This window comes from Ciconia boyciana, chromosome 5 (genome assembly GCF_034638445.1).
Source record: "Ciconia boyciana chromosome 5, ASM3463844v1, whole genome shotgun sequence".
NCBI classification, from domain to species: domain Eukaryota; kingdom Metazoa; phylum Chordata; class Aves; order Ciconiiformes; family Ciconiidae; genus Ciconia; species Ciconia boyciana.
The window spans coordinates 65564567-65584909 of NC_132938.1; the positions used below are offsets into that span (position 1 = coordinate 65564567).

Below are 20343 nucleotides of genomic sequence, written 5' to 3' on the forward strand. Positions count from 1 at the left end.
TGTTTTACATCACTTTGTGTGCCTGACTTAATTTTTTTCAACTGAATGAAATACTGAAAGAATGAGATAAAACGAGTCACCAGTTCTGAGCATAAGGGAAATGAGGGAGACTTTATACACACATTGCTTGTTGGTCAGTGTTCTTGGCAAGAATTCAGAAGGCTAAGATTTGGCGCTCTATCAATAATCATAGCAAGCAAGCTGCAGATGTTTCCATTATTACTTGATTGGAGCTTTTGGGGAGACAGCTGAAGTTGACAGCACCAGGGATAATAGTGGCCCATTGATAGTGCAGGCTACTTAGAGTGCCTGTGTATCAGGGTGTCAGTCACTTAGTGCTTCCTCTTGTCCTGTGAAGAATTAGTTAATACAACATAGAAGCTTAAAATGTGGGGCTTAGGTGCCCCTCATGCTCATGTCCAATGAACAGAATCAACTGTGTCTAAAACTGTTCCCAACAGATACTTCTGCTGCCTGTTCCAAAAAATATCTGTAGGCTACATTTATTATTTTCAAAAAGCTTTTTGTATTGTCTTGCCTAAATCTTTTTTTGCTGCAGTTTAACTCTGTTATTGCGTGTACTGTCTCCAGAGAACATGGAAAACGGTTTTCTCCATCTTTCTTTCTGGCAGCTTTTAGCTCACATAAATTCAATTATCGCATCCCTAATCAGTCTTCCTTCCTTTGAACTTCACTACCTGCACCTTTCAGTCTTTCAAACTTACTGCTCTTCTCTACACCTTATCCAGTTGACTTCTATCTTTCCAAACCTATCTGCTTAAGGCCCTAGTATTGCTGAATTGAGTGGAAAGATTTGTGTGTAGGTGTGTATGTATGTGTTACACAAATATGTAAGCAACATGTGCAAACAACATATGCATGTCCACGTCCACACATAAACACTGAATTTAATTTAGATGGTAGTTATTGCTTTTCTGTTCTTTCTATGTCACAAAATTGCTAAACGGTTCTGTTTTATTTATAAATTCAGGTGCAGTACCCCTTACTTACATGCTCACTGTTCAAAGGGTCTATGCCATATCATTACTTAGCTGGGAGAATAAAAGTGATTAGAATAAAATGTTTTCTCAGTGGAATTCAGTCACAACAATATGTGTGAGAAATAGCTACTGAATTTAATCAACCTTCAGGATTGTTGACTAATTCACACCCTTATAACATTAAGATATATACCTTTTATACACCTATATCCTCTCCAAAATACATATATATATATATATATGTTCCCTTTCTTTTGCAGTTCCCTTTCTTCTTCTTTTCCCTTTTTTGAGCCTCACCATTGACCAATTTCTTAGCAGTTACTCTCTTCTCCCTTTCAAAGAGCAGTTCTGAAAATTGCTCTTTTATTCTTCCCTTCCTGCCTTTTAGTTGCTGTCTGATTTGGTCAGTTTTGTTGCTATCACTCAAGAACTACTGGATACCTTTAGGAGTCCTCTTCTGTCACATGCAGAGCCTAAAATAAGCAGCTGATGGACCAAGCATTGCAACATTGGATATCAAGAGTTACTAATTACATGATTTATAAGCAGCTGAGCAAATCCCCAAGACAGACACAAGGCTTTTTTTGGAAACAGCAGAAGCTGCAGTTCTCCTTTCAGTCCCCCCACCCTCCCTGCCCCCATCTATACCACTTTGCAGGCTGAAGTCTTAAAGGCACTTCCATAACTGCTAATTAAATAGGGCTTCACAGGAGCCCTTTGAGGAAGGAATCCCTGCTGTAAAGCAGGGAAGCTGATGTGTGGCTTAACAGAGTAGCTGTCAAGTCGATGGCAGAGCCAGGAACAAATCCCAGGAGCTGTTTCTCACCTGCTCTAACCTTTTGCTCTTTTCCTCAACCCTGCAGCCAGTGAGAAGCTTCCTGCCAAATTCATAAATGGGGCTCTTTTTCTCTTTTGAATGCATCTCTATCAGTTCTGCACTGTTTCACCTGGCACCCATCCCTTCAGGAACAAGCTGTTGTAGCACCAGGCAGGTGCTGAGCATAGTAAATGAAGCATTACTTATTGACTAGGACAGCTTTTGGTTGGGTTTCTGAGTGTTTGGTGTGGTTTCATTTGGTTTTGTGGGTATTTTGTGAGTCTGGGTGCTTTGGGGCTGCAACATTAATTATCAGGCCTGTGTGTCTTGTCATGTGGAATTGTGCTGAAAGCTAGGAATAACCATAAAAATGCACTTTCCAGAAACTTATGGGCTGAGTTGATACTTGCTAAAATGAACACAGCAGGGTTTATTGAAATCAGTGGTGCTGAATCAGACAGAGTGTAACAAAATCTTCACCTATACAATTTCTGCAGCTATTTCTTCAGTTATTTTGCCTAGCTAAGTTGATCGCACATTCATCAAAGACAGCTGCACAGCAACAGTTTGATCAAAAGTCGATTGAACCTCCTGGAATTCTTTCCATTTGATTCCTGGGACAGTGTCCATGACTTAATGGCAGGCTTCTGTCCAGCACTGTAAACATTTAGAAAGGTAATATATTGTTTAGTCATTAATATTATTAAATTCAGTCATATTTTGACTATGTCTAAATGCATTTGTCTTGACTGATTAGTATTTTCATAAAATGCCACATGGTTTAATAACATGGAAACATGAAGTAAGAGTATTGTACTGGGTGATTACTGATCAATGTGAATGAGGTACGTATAAATAACTCTTAGAAAAATAAATCTGCTGTCAGAAAAGATGGATGATTGCTGTCTGCAGTCACCAAGGAGATGTCATTGAGATTGCTCTGTCTTTTTGCAGCATTTACAAAATTAACCAGTTTATTTTCCAAATGTATCAGGAGAGTAAACTAATTTAAGGGTTCTTCTGATGCCAGAGTATCTTTGTACTACTACAACAGCAGAAAGCAGCTCCCATCTGGGAGCTCTGAACATGAGCTATCTGTCTCTGTTTTGTGCATATTTATCGTGGATGTGTATAAAGAGAAGAAAAAGTTGAGGAAAATAGAAGAATGGTTGGAGGTATGGTATGGTGGCTTGTTTTCTCAAAGTAATGTTTTTATTGCAAACTGGCAAGTGACAGAAATCCTCTCCTTTTGCCTACAGCGTCACATATCTTGCCTAGGCTGTATAAATGGCTATTAATTTCTGTATTAAGAATTATGAATGAAGAATAGATGAGTTTTGTAATTTTACTAGGTGTACTTTATTAGGTGTGTTCTCTTGCTTTTCAAGGCAATAGATGCTAATTTCTGTCCATTTTGAGGAAATTAAAATCTGTAAAAGTCAGCTGAGAAAACTTTTCAGCCATAAGAACGAAATGGCATCTATCTGCAGAACAACAATGTGTGTGTCACGGTGACTAGCTATGATTTCCAAATGTGCAATATCATGCAAAATCACATATTTTGTTGGCATGAATACTAACGAAAATTAATGTATCCCTCTCAAACTGCAGACAGTGTTAATTTTGGTGGAAAAAGGATAACAAAATGTTGCCTCAAAGTTCAGTGGAAAAAAATACCAATCAAACTGTTGTTTGCTGTTCTGAGAACTTAAGTATGAGCTGAGGTTAATGGGCAGAGAGACAGTTGAGCAGTCATAGGTGCATGAAAAATACATTCTTCGCGTGGCTCTGTATTTATCACACAATTATCTGCATTTATAGGACAGATAATTTCTGATAATAATCAGGGATGTGATACACATTCAATCACATTAATGATAATCTCATGAAGGTACATTCTTCATTTCACAAAGTCAAAGTGATTTTTTGGATAATACCTGGTACTATCATCATTTTACAGAGGACAGTTAAACTTGGATGCACAAAAATACTGTCACAACTGAAGTCCTGGGCTTAGTCACATAGTCCTTAACTAAGAGGAGGAAACCAGCCTTGCCTCCCCCCCCCCAGCCATCTTCTCTGCATTGCCACTAGGTGATTTGATGCCACCCATTCTACTAAACTACCTACAATAAAACTGGGATTTTATGAGAGTATGGAGGATTGGGTTGGTTTTTTAAATCATCTTATTGGTACCTGTGTGATCCTAGCAGGCATCTGATTGTTGGGTGTTTTGTAACTCTTAAGAAGGCTAGAAAGAAGTGGAGTGATAGACAGCACGTGAGCTATACCTCTTCAAAACAGACTGTTGAGGGAGAGAATTTCCTGGTAAAATATTTAATATTATCCAATGGCTAAAGTTTGTATGGCCCATTTTCTGCTAATGTTTGCCATTGTTTAAAATGGTCTGTGTACTTACATGCCTGTTGCCACAAGGTAAGTATCCTTTGCTTTTTAAACTGAGAAGTTCTGGGGTTTCAGGTTTAATCACGTTGGTGTTCGTTTTCGTAGCACAGGTGCAGCAGTGAACAGCAGTGAAAGCCTCCCTCCATCCTCATCTGTCAATGACATCTCATCCATGTCCACGGATCAAACACTGGCGTCTGACACGGACAGCAGCCTGGAAGCTTCTGCGGGACCCCTCGGTTGTTGCAGGTGACTAGCCGCCTGCCTGCGAAACCCAGCGTTCTTCAGAGGATGATGTAATTTAGGAGGAAAAATTAACAGGAGTTAAGAGATGGAAAGGAAGAGAAATAAAATACAAAGATTTAAATGAAACAAACAAACAAATCTTTTCAGCCTGCTTCTCCTACAGAGTTATGTAATGCGGCTAAGCTCAAGTGTATATTTAACTTATAGTTGCTCTGCTTTGGTCTTCTTCCAATTATGCTTACTGGGGAAAAAAAAAGGAACTGAAAAATCCTTTTTTTTACTCCCTCCCCATAAGATGTAAAATTAATGGCTGCAAAACCAGCAACCTGCAACTGTCCTTTTCACGCTGGCATGACAAGGTGTGCAGTAGCCACTCTCAAACATACAAGTGTGTATCTGCCTTCACTCTCTGTTCTGTCGTTTTCTGCCCAGTGAGGTAGATAGGGATATATATGCATTTTTCTTTATATACAAATAGCAAATACACACACGTGCCAATAGAATTCTGGCACTGTATGCAGTTGTGTGCCTATAGGAACATGCACATCTGCATACGTACTTAGTGTGCACTCCACAACTAAATGGCCCATTTCAGGTGAACTGCATAACCACATATGTGATATTACCAAGTATATATTCTATGTGCTTGTTCATTGATGAGGTTGCATTGCATATCTTGTATGAGGATTTGTGGAAGTGTAAATAACCACATCAAACTGTGGCTCCCTCAGACACTTGAAGATGTAGCACTAAAATTTCTGCTGAGAGTTGTATATATATTTTGAAATAATAACCAGTTTGTATTGAAAGAAGCAGCCACAGAGCTTCATAGAAAAATGTTTGTCTGTGAATGTTAAGACTTGTTCTGATTTTTAGAGCAGATATGCCAAGCTAAGACCAGGTTAGAAGGAAGCACATATATCTTTGCAAGCTACAGGGAACAAGAATGAAGGGTTTTTTTATGCATGTCTAAGCTCAGAAAGATTTACCTCAGTAAGCAACTTCTCCTGTCAATGTGAAGTGAGTTATCATCTTAGTTCATAGATAGGCTCGCTATTATGAATTACATGAATGCTTGTATGTTAGTGGCTATGACAGGGCTGGGGAACGGGCAGATTATGATCAAAAGGACATGCAACAACTTGTTTTTATTTTATGCCTAGATCTTTACTAGGTTAAATAGAGAAAGGATATTTGCGGCCCACTCCCTCTCAGTGTATGTTTGCAGCTTAGAGGTTGTTTTCCCATTAAATCATTCCCTTGCAGGGATCTCTGCTACTAAGAGAACAGGCCTTCTCTAGGTGCTTTTGGCTGTTCATTTGCTCATGACAAATCATCTGATTCCCCAAGAAGTTTTATCAGCTGTGTTACATGGAAAAGAACCACAGAGTGCATGGATCTAGTATTCCTATATTCTAAGTAATAGCAAAGGATATCAATCAGCTAGTGCGCTGAGCTGAAAGGGTCGCAATCAGGGGTCTTAGGCAGTTTTGAAAAGTTCCGAAGAACCCAACAGTGACTGAATATCAAATTGATTTTACCAGGTAATAATACGTAGGATTCCCAGTGGTAAGTAGCAGCAAGTGTTTTTACTAGAGAATGGCAAAACTCCACACAGAATTTGAGAACAACTGAATATTTTTCAGCCAAAACAGCAATTAGCATTTTCCACTGCAAGGTCGTCATTACCCGAGTTGGAAATTAACTAAAATCTGAGGCATCTCTCCTCTTACCAAAGCATGCCACGTAAACTGAAATGAGCTAAATCATACTCTAATGCTTTTCCAAATGTCAAAGAGAGAAACTGTTTAGAATATATTACTGGGTATTTTAAATTCACTAACTCTTTATGTATTCAAAATTCTACCGAAATAGGACTGTTCTGTTAGGTGGCTTACAAGCCTGCCATTCTGTGGTAGGAAAAAAAAATTGAGTATCAAGTCAGATTTTGTTCAAAGGGAAGAAAGCAAAGAAAAAAACTTCTCTCCAGGGTGGTGAGGAGGGGAGATAAGTGGATATAAAATAATTTCAGACTTGGTAGGTCTGAGCTGTCTCAAAATTGCTCTAGGAAATGGGTTTTTTTCCCCAGGTATATTTCTGGTAGATTTTTATGGAAATTTTTTTGAGAATAAAATTAGGTCAATAATGTTCTAAAAACTCAGAGTAGTAATTGTAAAAGCAATAATTTACTACTGCTAAAAATATTTAGCAATATTCTCTCTTAAGCCATGAAACATCAAGTCATTGCTAAGTGATGTAACTCTCACTTCAAAGCCAATGATCATAAAAGTATTGAAAGGTAAAAAGCAATGCTCTGCAGGTACGAAGGCAATAACACCAAGGGTGACTTCTTAGCAATAATGAAATGCATCACCTCCAGATTTAATTCACCATAGGTATATAGTAATAATATTCAGGTAACTGGTATCTGCTTTACATTCCTTACTGTGCACCATTTGGGTGTGTTATTTAAAACAAAAAAAAGTGTCTCAAAGAGGCAAAGCTGTATGTAAGAGAAACTGCAAAAATACCACAAATGTAGACCGTAGAAACTTGGAATAATCACAGTTTGTTGCCAGTGATATTATGGAGATGTGACATAGGCAATAGCAGAGAAGCCATTTATAGTACATGGATGCTTACAGATCTCCCATGTTTCATCTATCAAAGCCAAAAAATGTGCTCTTAGTCCCCTGGTATAATTCAGTCTTGTTTGGGTTCGTGAGTGCTGGGTGGAGAACCAGTCACCATAGAAGGTGTCCTAGTGATTGGCGCTAAATGAACCCACAACATAGAAGTTATATAGCTTTATTCCCAGAAGCCCTGATTCCACTAAGCACCAGTACTTGAACAACCATTTAATGGAGACTATAGGGATGCATACATAATCTTGACTAGCATGTGCTTTTGTCCTTTGCTCAGCAGCAATCAATATCAGCATGTGCTTAAGTGCCTTGCTGAAATGGGGCCTAAAAGAATTACTGCATCTCTTTTTGTCCTCAAATTAGTCTCCTTTATGAGCTCTATATGGGTGAGGAGACTTGGAGCTGTCCGCACTGGACACTAGAAAAAAAGCCATCAATGAAGAAAAGCAATAGTTCTTTACAATTCTGGTCCTTTTATGTCCAAACTGAAGTAGCGACCATCGAACAGGAATAATATCCTTTGTTTTGCTTTGTGTCAGGAAGTTGGTGCTGTCAGCTGATACCTTAAAAGAATGCATGTACTCTTGAATAAAAGATTGCAGTGATGATGTTCTGTAGCTGTCTTAAGGTAAAAGAAATTTTTATTTCAGATTCTAGAAGTTTTGATACCATTCTCTTCAAGTCTATTCCTCTTTATTCCAATATTCTGTTCAGTTTGCTAATGATAGATCCTTTTCTTATTTTTCTTGCCAGTGATCTTTTAAATCTACCTCTGTTTAAAATGTTACTAAATAGTACTTGAGTAACAATTTTGACCTAATTCTCTGAGGTCTGCAGTTGTAAGCATAATTGCCACCACTGCAGAGATGTAGGAAATTGGGAAGCCGGAAATCTGTGACAGATGTTCCAGATTTAGGCACTAAAGGGGCAATCAGGGAGCATATGCCAGAAGTGGCATATCTTCCATCTGCATGAATGGCAGCTGGACACCTTGGTATTTTTGAAAATATGCCTAAGAGCCTATTGGTATCTTAAGTGCTTGATTAACCGAAGAAATTCTGTCCCAGATGGCTTACTTAAGTCATGTAGATAGCCATCAGCAGGGTGAGAAAAATGGCAGAAGCATCCTAACTATCACTGGCTGCTCAGAGCACTAGCTGCAAAAAATAACATTGAGAAGGTAGAGAGGAAAGTTGCTGCAAAACATTCCTGCTTTATTTTCAGATGGAGTACTTCTGGATATTATGAAAAACTTAAAAAAAAAAGTCAGAATTGCTCTTAAAAGACCCTTCCTCCATTTTCCTTCTCACTGATGAGTTTAAGTGAGGATGAGGTTTGATTTATTTCAAGTTGATGCAAGGTTATGCATGTTTTCAATCCAAAATTTTCTGTAATTTTTTAAATCAGTCTTCAGATACTGACTTGGTAGCTGGAATAGTATCTTGTGAGTTTTGACTATATTCCATTAAAACGTAATAGATCTTTAGAGAGTTCAGATATTTGAGTTGGTCACACGCTGATTTATGTGAATTGCATTGTGGTTGATAATCCTCCCATACTATCTAGAATTCCATGGCACAGATGGATTCAGGAATCTTAGCAAGTTTGCATTATATAAAGCAGAGCTTAAATTGGAGTGCAAGTACGGTAAAAAAAAAAAAAAAAAAAAGCTACAGAAAGCCTGATCAGGTACTTCCCTAATGCACTGATGGTTTTCCTCTGGAAATCACCACTTCCTGCACCATATTGGCCTCCAGAGATTACACAAGAGAGATGATCATGTCACTGTATCACTCTTCTAAACTTATAACCAAGAATAGATTCATATATATGGTTTTATCTTCATATATATTGCTTTACCTTCAAGCTTTGGGCTAACGATACTGAAGAAACTAGACTTATTGCAGTGCCTTTAGGAAGTTTTCCAAAGTAGTGCTACTTAACTGATTTGGATTGTATTCTAATATTTGTCAGTGAGCACCAGTGATTTCTTTTCCACCAACATGTTTTCTCATGAAAAATATGCTAATAGGCAATTTTAGAACTGCCTGAGATTCAGTGCCAGCAAATCTCCCAAATTTTTTATTTAAAAAAAAAAAAAAAAAGAAAAATGTGTTTTGAGTATCCTGAAATCATTGTAAAATGTAATTGGAATATTTTAATTCAAAATAATTTTTAATAGCCAATGTTAGCTTATTTATATTACAACTTTGCAGTATTTCAAAGGATCAAAAATTATTTTAGTTTCAGATCTATCTATATTTCTTTCTTCATGCTTATTGAGATTTTAAAATTTTGTGTGAATTGAAACATACAAAAAAAGGCATTTTGCAACAAACTCTGTGTGCTTCCAGGGAGAACAATATGAAAGAAAACCTGCAGGGAAAGACTTTTCTTTTTATAGTCTGGCAAAAAAGTCTGAGTTAGTGGTTCACTTCAAGTTTAGCCTTTTGTTTTTCTTTGCTTCTGTATGTGTGTGTAGAAAAGAGAGGGAGTGCATATGGATGTGATTTTTAGAATCTGTGTTCTATTGATATTTGATCCAAGTTCTCAGTGTGGATAAAGAGCGTAACTGTAACATAATCACACATCTTCAAGAATCTGATGGCTGTGCTTATTTGAACTTCCACCACTTTACAAAGGACACAGTTAACAAATTGCAAGCTCAAGGTGATCTTTTTCACACAAACACACAAAAAGAAAATCATTGTGCAGTAGGTTTGAATATTCCACAAATATGTAAATGTCTTAATTAGTAAGATGCTTGGGGGAGGTGGGGAAATGGTGAAATGGTGAACGTGTCATTTTCACCGATGAGCTGCAAAAGAGACCTGTCCAGTGGAATTTAGTGGAATCTGCTTAGTGTACTAGGAACTTGCCAGTGTGGCCTGATTTTTTTTTCTCTTTTCTTTTTGTTTTTTTTTAAATTAACTATTGATTGCAAGAGGTGAACTGTTTAACTTAATTTCTGTTCAGGCTCATTGACCCATGGCAAGTTTGCGTTTTAAAGAGGGTTTGATTCGACAAAAGAATGTTGAAAAACTTCAACTGAGGCTAATGGTGCCTTTTTACCTGAGAGCGAAAAGCTGAAAAGCACATATTGAAGGAAGACACAGTCAATTTGGGAAATAAATGTATTCCTACCATGCCTATCATTTCAGACAGGTAAGCCTGTCTCTTTTGCTAATTTTCACTGAACAGGGCCATTCTTGTCTTCTGGAAAGCAAGATATTTATAATGTAAATAGTTGTATTGATTTTTTTTCCTTTCTCTGTAACTAATATGTGATAATCCAACACACTATTTCTGTTACATCTTTTACAATAAGGCCGCTATATGCCTAAATATGGTTGACCTCTGACCTTCTCCTAAGTCAGTCACATGCTGAAAAGGAGGGTGCTGGAGGTTTCAGTGTACATATAGAATCATGTATATTTAGTAAATTGAGTAAGTGGGACGAATGGCCAGTACACATTAAGCCACAACAGTAACACAGCTCCAGATCTTAACTAGCAAAAACAACTGTTCACCTTGCCATGTCCATCCTGTAATAAGATCTAAGTTGCACCTGCCTGTAGTTCTGCATGATCAGACTTCAAAGTATAACTAACAAGATCTGTAATGTATCAGTGTTGATAAACGTAGATGTAAAAAAAAAAAAAAAAAAAAAGAGAGAGAAGAAAAAACTTGACCAACAAAAGAAAATCAACAACAGCAAGAGTTCATTATCAAGACTGGAAGATGAGACATGTCCGATTTTGTTGCGTAGTTATAGCTGAAAAGAACAACCAGTGTCAGCATAAATGGACTGCAGTAGTGACATTTGTTAAGGAACCAACGTTATTTCCATATTGTTTTGTTCTTACCCTGTTTTCCTTTGACCATCTGTTGTTCCCTGTGTGTAGTACAGGGGAGAACAGGGCCTCAGTCATCAGTGTTTTATGGGTCAGTGTCGCATCAATTATTTCTGACTTCTGTTCGTTTAGCGCTTACTGAACTAAGATGGGAATCTTGTGTTCTCCCATGTGTCAAAAGGAATCCTGTCAGAGCTTCCTCATGAGGATACTCTTCTCACTGCTGTCTTGACTCCTGTCGGTTGAATGACTTTGCAGTGTTCCCAATAAACAGCACAACGCAGCAAACCATATTGATTGAGGGCTTCATTACATGTGTGTTGTGCATCTGTACTTTCACAGGGGCTCAAAGTCATGCGGGGACAGGACTCAATTGAAATATGGTATGTACTCTATGCATGACGCCTATATTACACCTTTATGACCTTATAGTGGTAAAACTGCTGATCTTTACAGATGTGGATTTGGACCATCTATTTTTTGGAGGAAAGTTGTAGTGAACCTCGGTCCTTATCCCACAAACCACTCGCTCCTATCCAGAGCAGCTAAGTGGCAGTTAAAGCAGTGTGAGGGCCTTCTGGAGGGCCATGCACAGGGGTGAATTTCATGCTATGTGAATGTGATCTTGCCAAAAAGGCTGTATGTCTAGCAGGGGAGACTGTGACTGTTCTATAAGGAGTGTTTGTGTTGTTTACTTCAAAACAAGCTTTGCTAATTAAAATAGTATATTCCAGAGTCCTATTTGAATGGCATGAAGGGTATCAATGAAGAAGATACAAAGTATGCTCTTACAGCTCTCCTGGCTTCTTGTTTCTTTTCCTTCAGCCCTTGCTAGAGAACACAGATAAAGCTGTAAACATGTGGAAGTTGCCAGGATTACAAAACCGAGTTAGTGCTCCTTCTGATGTGCTTCATAGGCTTAATCCTGTATACCACCATTCATTTAATAAGCATTTACAGCACTACAGAAACGTAAAGGGATCTAAATGCATACGAGACACAGACTTTTGTCTTTAAGTAGCTTAAGAGTTTATTCCTCTGGTTGACTGCCTAAAAATATTTGGGAAAAAATGACCACGTGACTGGACAGAATGAAGAAAAACCGCCAAGTAAAAGCTAGTCTCTCTCCCATCTCTTCCCCCATTAAAAAATGTAAAACAAAATCAAGACAACAACCACCAAAAAACCCCCCCAAAACAAACAAAAAAACACCAAACCACCATTCCAACTGCAGTTACTATTTGGGGACTGATTTTTCACAAAGTTGAACACACTCCACGTAAAAAAAGAACAAATAGGAGAGAGGTGCTGCCTTTTGGGAAACATTGCTGTTTTTCTAAATTCTTGCACAAGCTATCTGTGCTGATTATATTTCCAAGCAAGTCAAACCATAATACACAAAGGACATTTTTTGTTTGGATTTACCATGTGTGGAGATGAAAAGAAAAATCACAAACAGCCTTCTGTCAAAACATTTTGAAGGCAGGGAGATATAGAAAAGAATGAATTGAAGTACCTTGTAAGCACTGTACAGAAATTCTTACAGTTGTTGCTACTTAAATGCCATTTCAAACATACTGTGCAGAGCCGGTACTCTTGCTCTGACTTGCTAAAACAGGACAATTTTCAAGGTCTATTCTTCTCCCAGTTTGTATATACAGAGATTGGCTAAGCTACAACATATAGTACAAACCTCTGATTCACAGTGGCTAGGGAATTTTGGCTTTATGATTCTTACTGCAAAATGGGAAGGATAGGGACCAGCTTTTTTGTTTTACTGGGTACCTTTTGAGACAATTGACATCTTTTTTTGAGAGGTTTGCCCTTTTCAGGGGTTAGAATTTTTATGACCATATTTCAGTGATTTACACATCATTGAATCCAGATCTGAAGCTGTAACTGTGATTTAGCTTCAAATAACCCCGAGTCCTAAATTCCAGAAAATCTGAAGTTGTATTTGAACAGGACAGGTCTATCTCCAATACTGCTCCTTGGTATTCAATGGAATTACCTTTTGTAGCAACAGACCAGCCTTGGAATTCTTCTTTAGTCACCTTGTGTGATGGCCTAAACATCTCTTGTTTGGTAAGAGGGAGTATGTGTTGCACGCTGATGAGCTGTAGCAAATCAATGGAATCGCCTGTGTTGAAGCAGAGTTGAAGGAAGGAGATCAAAGCGCCTCTGCAAAACTCCCCCTCCCTCTCCAGGCAAACGAATGGGATGAAGGTCAGTGAACAACCTTCGTGCTCAAACTGATGAACATTCACTATGGTGTTATGAGGCTCATTTAAATGCACTGAGACCAGTTCACAGTCCCCTTAACAGTGTGTATGGCTGTTGTGATCTGCATGGGGGAGTCACTTTCTAGTTCGATGGCAGAGTTGAAGTTTTGCTTCTCCTGTGGAACCCTCTGCTGGAGGCTGTTCAGTTTTGGCTCTGTTTCTATGTGTATGCTGATGCTTAGAAAGCAACAATTCAGCAGGCCCCATTCACTGCCCTGTGGCTAGGACTCTCTTCAAGTACATACAGATAAAGACCCAGATTATCTTGCGTTTCAACATGCTCTCCCAAACCCTCTGTTAATGGTATAGCTTGGAGCCTGAATTGCAAATCTGCTGTGTCTCCAAGAAAACATTATTATTGGTATAGTGCAAGGAGCCACGGATGAAGTTTAGCTGGTTAAATTAATACTGATTTCCTAACGTATTTGTCTTATTTTGAAATCGACTGCTGGGAAGGAGTAAGTATTGTTTGTCTCCTGATGTTTCCGTATGATGATCTGTCTACATTCCAGGAGCACTTATATATGGAATAGTAATTAGGGTGCTGGAGAAAATAGCTCTCTTTCTGAATATGTCTATCTAATGGATGGACTGGAGCTTTTGTTAAGTAAGTCCCATTATGGGGAGTGGCTGACTGTTGCTGTCTGGAAGATTTTAGCCTTTCTTGCATCATAGGCCTGGAACTAACAATGGGGGCATTTAACATTTCTCTAGGCTAAATCTGAAATGGGTGAAATTATTCCCACCTCTACTTCACATCTAACATTGGAGAATAAGGGGAATTGTCTTTGATTCTTACAAACTCATGAGGCAGAAATTACGAAGATGTACTTGTTGCAACAAAATACCCCTTCCATTTTCCAGAACAATTAATGGTTTAATGTGTGGATGAGGTAAAAATCTGTACAATGACCCTTCCTGCTAGGTAAAGATGTGGTAAAGCTAGGTAAGCCCTAGCTAGGTAAAGACGTGTCTGATGTTACAAGATTAAGCTGTGTTAGTGATTAAGAAGTTGATGGCAGATCCTATGAAAACGTCTTTAAGTCTTGATTTGTCATCAACAAATGTTCAGAAAGATTACCTGTGGACTTTTTTGTCTTGCAAGATATGTTTATGCCCATGCTTTGCTGGATTTGTCCTCAGCATTCTCTAGGTGATACTCCTGGTCTTGGAGTAGTCTTACCTTTTCAGTTCAGTTGCATCATCTTAGAAGGGAAAGGATATGTTTTAAGTGTTCGCATCAGAATGCTAAATCACAGCTAGAATAAATGTTCACTTTTTGGTTTTCTTTCTTATATGAATAATTACCCTAAGTAATTACCTTGAATAGCAAAAGTAAAAAGTCCTGGAGGTACGTCACCACAGGGTGCTGTTAAATGTGCCCACCCCACATGTGTTTTCCAGACAGCAGTCTGCCTTTCAGGGAAAGACTTGTGGATGTAGGTGTTCAGGGGAGAATGGGGACTATTTCTTAATGTCAGCCTCAATCCAGAATTAACAGGGTTTGAACACAGATAAATTCAGAGTATGTACAAGAGCTCTCTTTGGTAAAATTGGAAGTACTCTAGGGCCCAGCACGTAACTGAGTGGACTGAAGGATGAAGCTCTGGTTTTAAAATTAATGAACTTTATGAGAAATAGTCCAGGAATCAAACCTCATGTCTGAATACCACTGAATTTCAGAGTTCCAAGAGCCAGAGCCAGAACATTGTCCAAATTCTTCTTCAAAAGCCTAATGCTATGTAACAGATCAGAATGTACAGCTGTGTTCTCACAGCAGGAGTCCTCTGAGATTTTTAGCGTATGTCTTTCTGAAACATCAGTTAGCTGAAGGATTATTGTGATTCTCTGCATAAAGGAAAACACTAATTTTTGGCAACATGCAGACCTCTCATATTTTTTTCCACCAGAATTAGAAAAGTATTATCTCCTTGAACAACATTGCAACACAATACCATGCTGCTGACTGCACGTGGGTCAGTGGGAGAATGCTGGCCAGGTTTCAGCACAGTTGTACTCATCAATTTTAGCTTTCTGACTCCGTTTTGTCACAAGCACAAGACAGGGTTAGTGGACACGGAAATAAAATTACAGCATGTATTGCTAAAGTAATTCATTTGCCAACAGCATCATGTGATTTTTGAATATATGAAGGAAGTTTTAATTTCCCTTTTTGTCCATAATTACTATAATGAGCAAATTGACAGCATAACCAAGCTGTCCATCAGTTTTAGCATTGAGTTTTAAAGCAGTTAGCACAGACACAAAGGTAAACACTTACATGTACTGCAGAAATTCACTGCCGCTGTTATGTAACACCGAATCCAGAGGGACTGTGATTCCACATCAAATTTGCACTGTGTTGCAACCAGTTCATGGGACCATCCAGTAACAGGGGAGGAAAAAAAAATTTAAAAATCAGAGTGTGCAGTGTAAAGAGTTTTTTTAAAGCTGATGGAGGAAGGCAACCATGGTTATTCCAGCTTCTGCTGTGTTAGATCAGATCCCTTATCTCAGGTTAATGTTGCGCTCATCTTACCCCTCTGAATATGGTATTGCAGAGCTGTACACACAGCTCCCTTCAGCAAGGAAGACGCACGATACAGGTGAAGAGTGCCACCTAAAGGCAAAAATGTGCTGCAGGCTCCAGCAAGAGCAAAATTGCGTGAACTCTTCAGCCTGTAAATCATCTGCTTGTTGCATTTCTTCTCCAGCCAGACTGACCCTGGACAGTTCATCGTGTACTTGATGGTCTGGAGCGTTTCTTGGACAAAGCATAATTCTACATTTTCAGTAAGTTTTCGTTAATTTTTCTTTGTTTTCCAATAAATTTTGTGTATGAATGTGTGTAAATCGCTCCCTGTAGCGCAGGGGATGACAAGAAAGATGGTCAAATAAGCAGAATTGAGGAGTAGATGACGGTGGTGCTAAACTGATTGGAGGTGTGGGTAGATTTGGCCACCATCAATCTCTTCAAAACTATTTGGAATCCTGGAAGTAAAAGGCCACAAAAGATTTAGGCAATTACCTTTTATGAATTTTCAACTGTCTGGTCTGTGTCCGACTTGAAATTACATATTGAAAACTTCTTCCAACAGAGCATACAAAGATATGTCCAAATAGACATGCTATGTAAGCAGAGTTCTCTTCCCTTTAGATAGCTCAGCCATCAGACAGCAGTACAATTGGACAACGCTATCATGCTGGGAAATGGCTTTGTGTTAAGTTCTTTTCTCCGCAAATCTCTGCTCTATTTATTTTCTTTTTTTCTTTTTATGTCCACTTTAATAGAAAGGCATTCTCTGAACCATACCTTAAATATGCCTTCCTTCAATTTCTGGTAATATTAAAAACAAGATGGAGCTTTCTGACTTACCACAGTACCTTTTGGAATCTACGCAGAACTTTTTTCTGGTTAAATTACTATATTTAACACAAAGCAATTCCCAAGCAGGAAGATGTTGCCAATCTCTGTTTCCTGTTCTCTGAGGACTCCTCTTCAGTGGACTCTGCCCTGATAGTATATGGGCTCTATCCAGCCATTCCACCTATACTTACTGAGGTACTATAGATTAAAAAAAGAAGGGGATGTAGTGAAACTGGAGAAAAAGTAATTACACATCTGTAGGGGTAACTGTTTCCTAAAAAAAAAAGATTGCCATGGTATCTGAATCTGTCATTGACTCCATTTCCTGTGTTTCTTGCTTTGGAGACTGACGAGTCTTATGTCCAGTGTGGTGTGTAATGTAGTAACATCTGCCTTATTATCAAGGAACAATTATAGAATGATAGAATAGTTTGGGTTGGAAGGGACCTGCAACCCCCCTGCAATGAGCAGGGACATCTCCAACTAGATCAGGTTGCTCGGAGCCCTGTCCAATCTGACCTTGAATGTTTCCAGGGATGGGGCATCTACCGCCTCTCTGGGCAATCTGTTCCAGTGTTTCACCACCCTCATCGCAAGAAATTTCTTCATTATATCTAGTCTGAATCTACCCTCTTTTAGTTTAAAACCATTACCCCTTGTCCTATTGGAACAGGCCCTACTAAAAAGTTTGTCCCCATCTTTTCTTATAAGCCCCCTTTAAGTACTGAAAGGCCACAATAAGGTCTCCCTGGAGCCTTCTCTTCTCCAGGCTGAAAAATCCCAACTCTCTCAGCCTTTCCTCACAGGAGAGGTGTTCCATCCCTCTGATCATTTTTGTGGCCCTCCTCTGGACCTGCTCCAACAGGTCCATGTCTTTCCTGTGCTGAGGACTCCAGAGCTGGATGCAGTACTCCAGGTGGTGTCTCACCAGTACCACTAAACTATGGAGATCAACTTTGTCATAATATTAATTAGTCCTTATCTCTATAACAACTTCTTTAGCAGTGGAAACAGTCAGGAGTGGCAGACTGAAGTTGAAAGAAATCACACATGACTACTGTGAGTAATACTGCTTTAGGCTAAACTTCCTTTAGATCTATACAATTGAACCTGATGCTCCCACACAGATTAAACATTATAACATTTTAGAAAACATGCATCTTGCCAAGTGATACAGTTTGTATCTCCTGTTTTTAAGCTCTAGTGCATTTATTTATTAGGGGCTACTCCATCAGGTCAGGAAATGAGCTCTCTTAAAGATAACAGCATTCAGTAATTATCACATCTCTCATTTCACCATGTCAGAGAAGCCGCTTAAAATGATGATTACATCCAAATTCCTGCTACATTGCCTGTAAGAAGTGTATTACAAGTAAAGAAAAAAATGTTACTGCATCAACATTGCAATCTTGCTGTGAGGAGCTAATGACTTTGCACTTCATAGTGAAGTGCATGCAGGGAGTTAATATTTTCATTGATTTGATGGTGTAGGTGATGTACAGTTAATATGCAGGGAACAGCTACATAATATAGTAAGTGCACACAAGAGAATTTTTTTTTCTTCAAGAAAGAGCATTAAGTGGAAGAGCAGTCAGAGCAATAACAGCATAGCAACTAACTAAAAAATTGCAGTTAATTCACCAAGCTAAATAGAAAATATTTCCTTACCAAATTTTTTGTAAAACAGAATCCAGTAAGGCCTGTCTCAGGCAATGAGTTTCTATCAGGTGTTTTGTTTCTTCAAGTATGAATTACCTACTATGTGTGCTGTACGTAAGTCATACCACAATGCTTAATACGTTTAAAGGCTAGTTAGGAAAGTAAATGACATTGTATATAGGCAGCAGTTGATTTAAATTAGTGTGGTGTTTGGGGGAAATATCCCTGGAAACATTTTGGCACAATAGCTTTTTCTTTTTTTTGTTACAACACAACACTGAAATATGGCCATAGACTTGCCCCCAGGTCACTGCAATGCAGAGGATATTTTATGTTCTCTTCCTTTCATTCTTTTAACTACTGAGGAGTATAGTTGTCTCAGTAACAAATTAATCTACCATAGTGGCTTTTTTTGCAATTACTCAAGTCTTTATGTGAGAATGCATTGGGTGTTTTTAGGAGTTTTTATGTTGGAAGAAAATAAAGCAGGTTGTTAAGAATGTGGGACAATCGTTTCAGCCAAGCTGTGCCAACACTAATGAACTGATACGCTACTGGACTGCTGAGCAGCTGGTTGAAGCAATTCGATTGTTGACGCTGTGTTCAGCATTTTGAACTGATGAATGAACACTTGACAGCCGTGCTGGTTACAGTCATCACTCTTTTAGGAAATTCCAAGTTTAATGAGCACAACTGAACAAAGCAATACCTGCTACTTGGAAACAGTCTCTCTGTAGGCAAATGGTTTTAAATAATACCAAATCAGAACTTCACCTTCAGCCCAGGTCAGAAGTTGGTTCAATACCCATGTGCTGTTGGAGCATCAGGCTTTTGTAACCTTGTGTAAGATTACCCCTGAAACACCCCCACACACATGCACATCAGGGTAGGGATGAATGGAGAGCTGGGGATGGTCAGCACATTGTCTCACCGCGTGAATACAGGCGTGCTGGTTTTGCAGTGCAGAGAAGCAGTGGACTCCCCGTTATTCCTGTCCACGCTAGAAGGACTTCTCTGTTTCTGCACGGTGTTCTGAGAGCAATTGCTGGTTTGGGGGTTGTGGCCTTTGATGCCAAATAATTCGACTTGTAGGTTTTGCTTCATTTGGCGCATGATGTTTACCCTGAGGTTCAGTAATGTGAACTGGAATGTTTATTGTCACACAGACTAAGAACTAGTCTTTGGTTTGCCCGTGGGAGGCCTCTTCTAACTAACTCATATGGCTCTGACCTACCCATTCAGATAGTTTCAAACTTAAAAGACTAAAGCAGGCAACTCCTAAGGCTGGGAAAGAAAATTACTATTCTTCAACTCAGCAGGACTTAAAATAGCAATTAAAAGAACTAACATGATGGTGATAAAAGTATGGGTGGTATACTTTTATCGTTTAAAGTACCCTTTAAAGTTTAACCCTTTCCCTCCACGTTCTTGTCACACTAAAATCTTGACCTCCACTCCCAGGACAAAAATGTTCTAGGAGCAGAGTTTACTAGTGTGATGCATTACAGTCTCCTCCTCATCTCAGTCATGGATGCCACAGCGGTGTAGAGTTAAAACCTCAATGAGAAAGGGACACTCAGGTACTTGCTGCAGTCATTCCTGCACTGCAAACCCCACGCGTACATTCTCCTTTACTAATAACGCTCACACAGGTCCAAGGCTGTATCCCTCATTCAGGCAAAAACTCCTCCTTCACTGTCTAAGAGATTTGGCTGAACAAGGAGGTCAGAATCAAGGTCAAACCTTACATACAGATGGAGGCAGAGAAAGAAACTGTTTAACTGCTGAGACTAAATGTAATTATTTTCTGTAAAATAACTAAATAAGTAGCAACTCAAGCAGTTTTAGCTCATTTTTCTTTTGTACTGATTGTGACTGATTTTGTTCTGGTGTGAGAAGGAGTTAAATGCACAGTTTCTCTACAGCAGGGCAGTGAAGAGTCTGACAGCCCCATCCTCTTCTCTGCTCCCTGAATTTCAACTCCAAACACCACCAGACTTTTCAGAAAAGTATAATAATTTCAGGAAATGACTTACCTATGTCTCCTATCCTGAACTAATTATATT

The 20343-nt window shown here is 38.8% G+C and overlaps 1 protein-coding gene and 1 long non-coding RNA gene across 22 annotated transcripts in view; one reads left to right on the forward strand and one right to left on the reverse strand.

Annotated features, from left to right (window-relative positions):
- Nucleotides 1-17677, forward strand: part of MAPK10 (mitogen-activated protein kinase 10) — a 183504-nt gene extending 165827 nt beyond the window's left edge. For 5 of the 14 annotated variants that reach the window (XM_072862918.1, XM_072862924.1, XM_072862923.1 and 2 more), the window contains 3 exons: nt 4335-4473; nt 15966-16044; nt 17621-17674. In XM_072862918.1, coding sequence (XP_072719019.1) covers nt 4335-4473; nt 15966-16044; nt 17621-17650 — 248 coding nt within the window. In that variant the 3' untranslated portion in view covers nt 17651-17674. The other 9 variants (XR_012042717.1, XM_072862916.1, XM_072862922.1 and 6 more) reach the window with 9 other exon arrangements.
- The window catches only part of LOC140652313 (uncharacterized), a 41430-nt gene that overhangs the window by 6829 nt on the left and 14258 nt on the right, over nt 1-20343 (reverse strand). For 3 of the 8 annotated variants that reach the window (XR_012042721.1, XR_012042722.1, XR_012042724.1), the window contains exons 4-6: nt 15533-15608; nt 4238-4506; nt 2299-2475 (exon numbers count right to left, since the gene is read on the reverse strand). This is a non-coding gene — a long non-coding RNA (uncharacterized lncRNA). Of the gene's footprint in view, nt 1-92; nt 2476-4237; nt 4507-12980; nt 13110-14332; nt 14457-15532; nt 15609-20343 lie in introns of those variants that run through there. The other 5 variants (XR_012042726.1, XR_012042725.1, XR_012042727.1 and 2 more) reach the window with 5 other exon arrangements.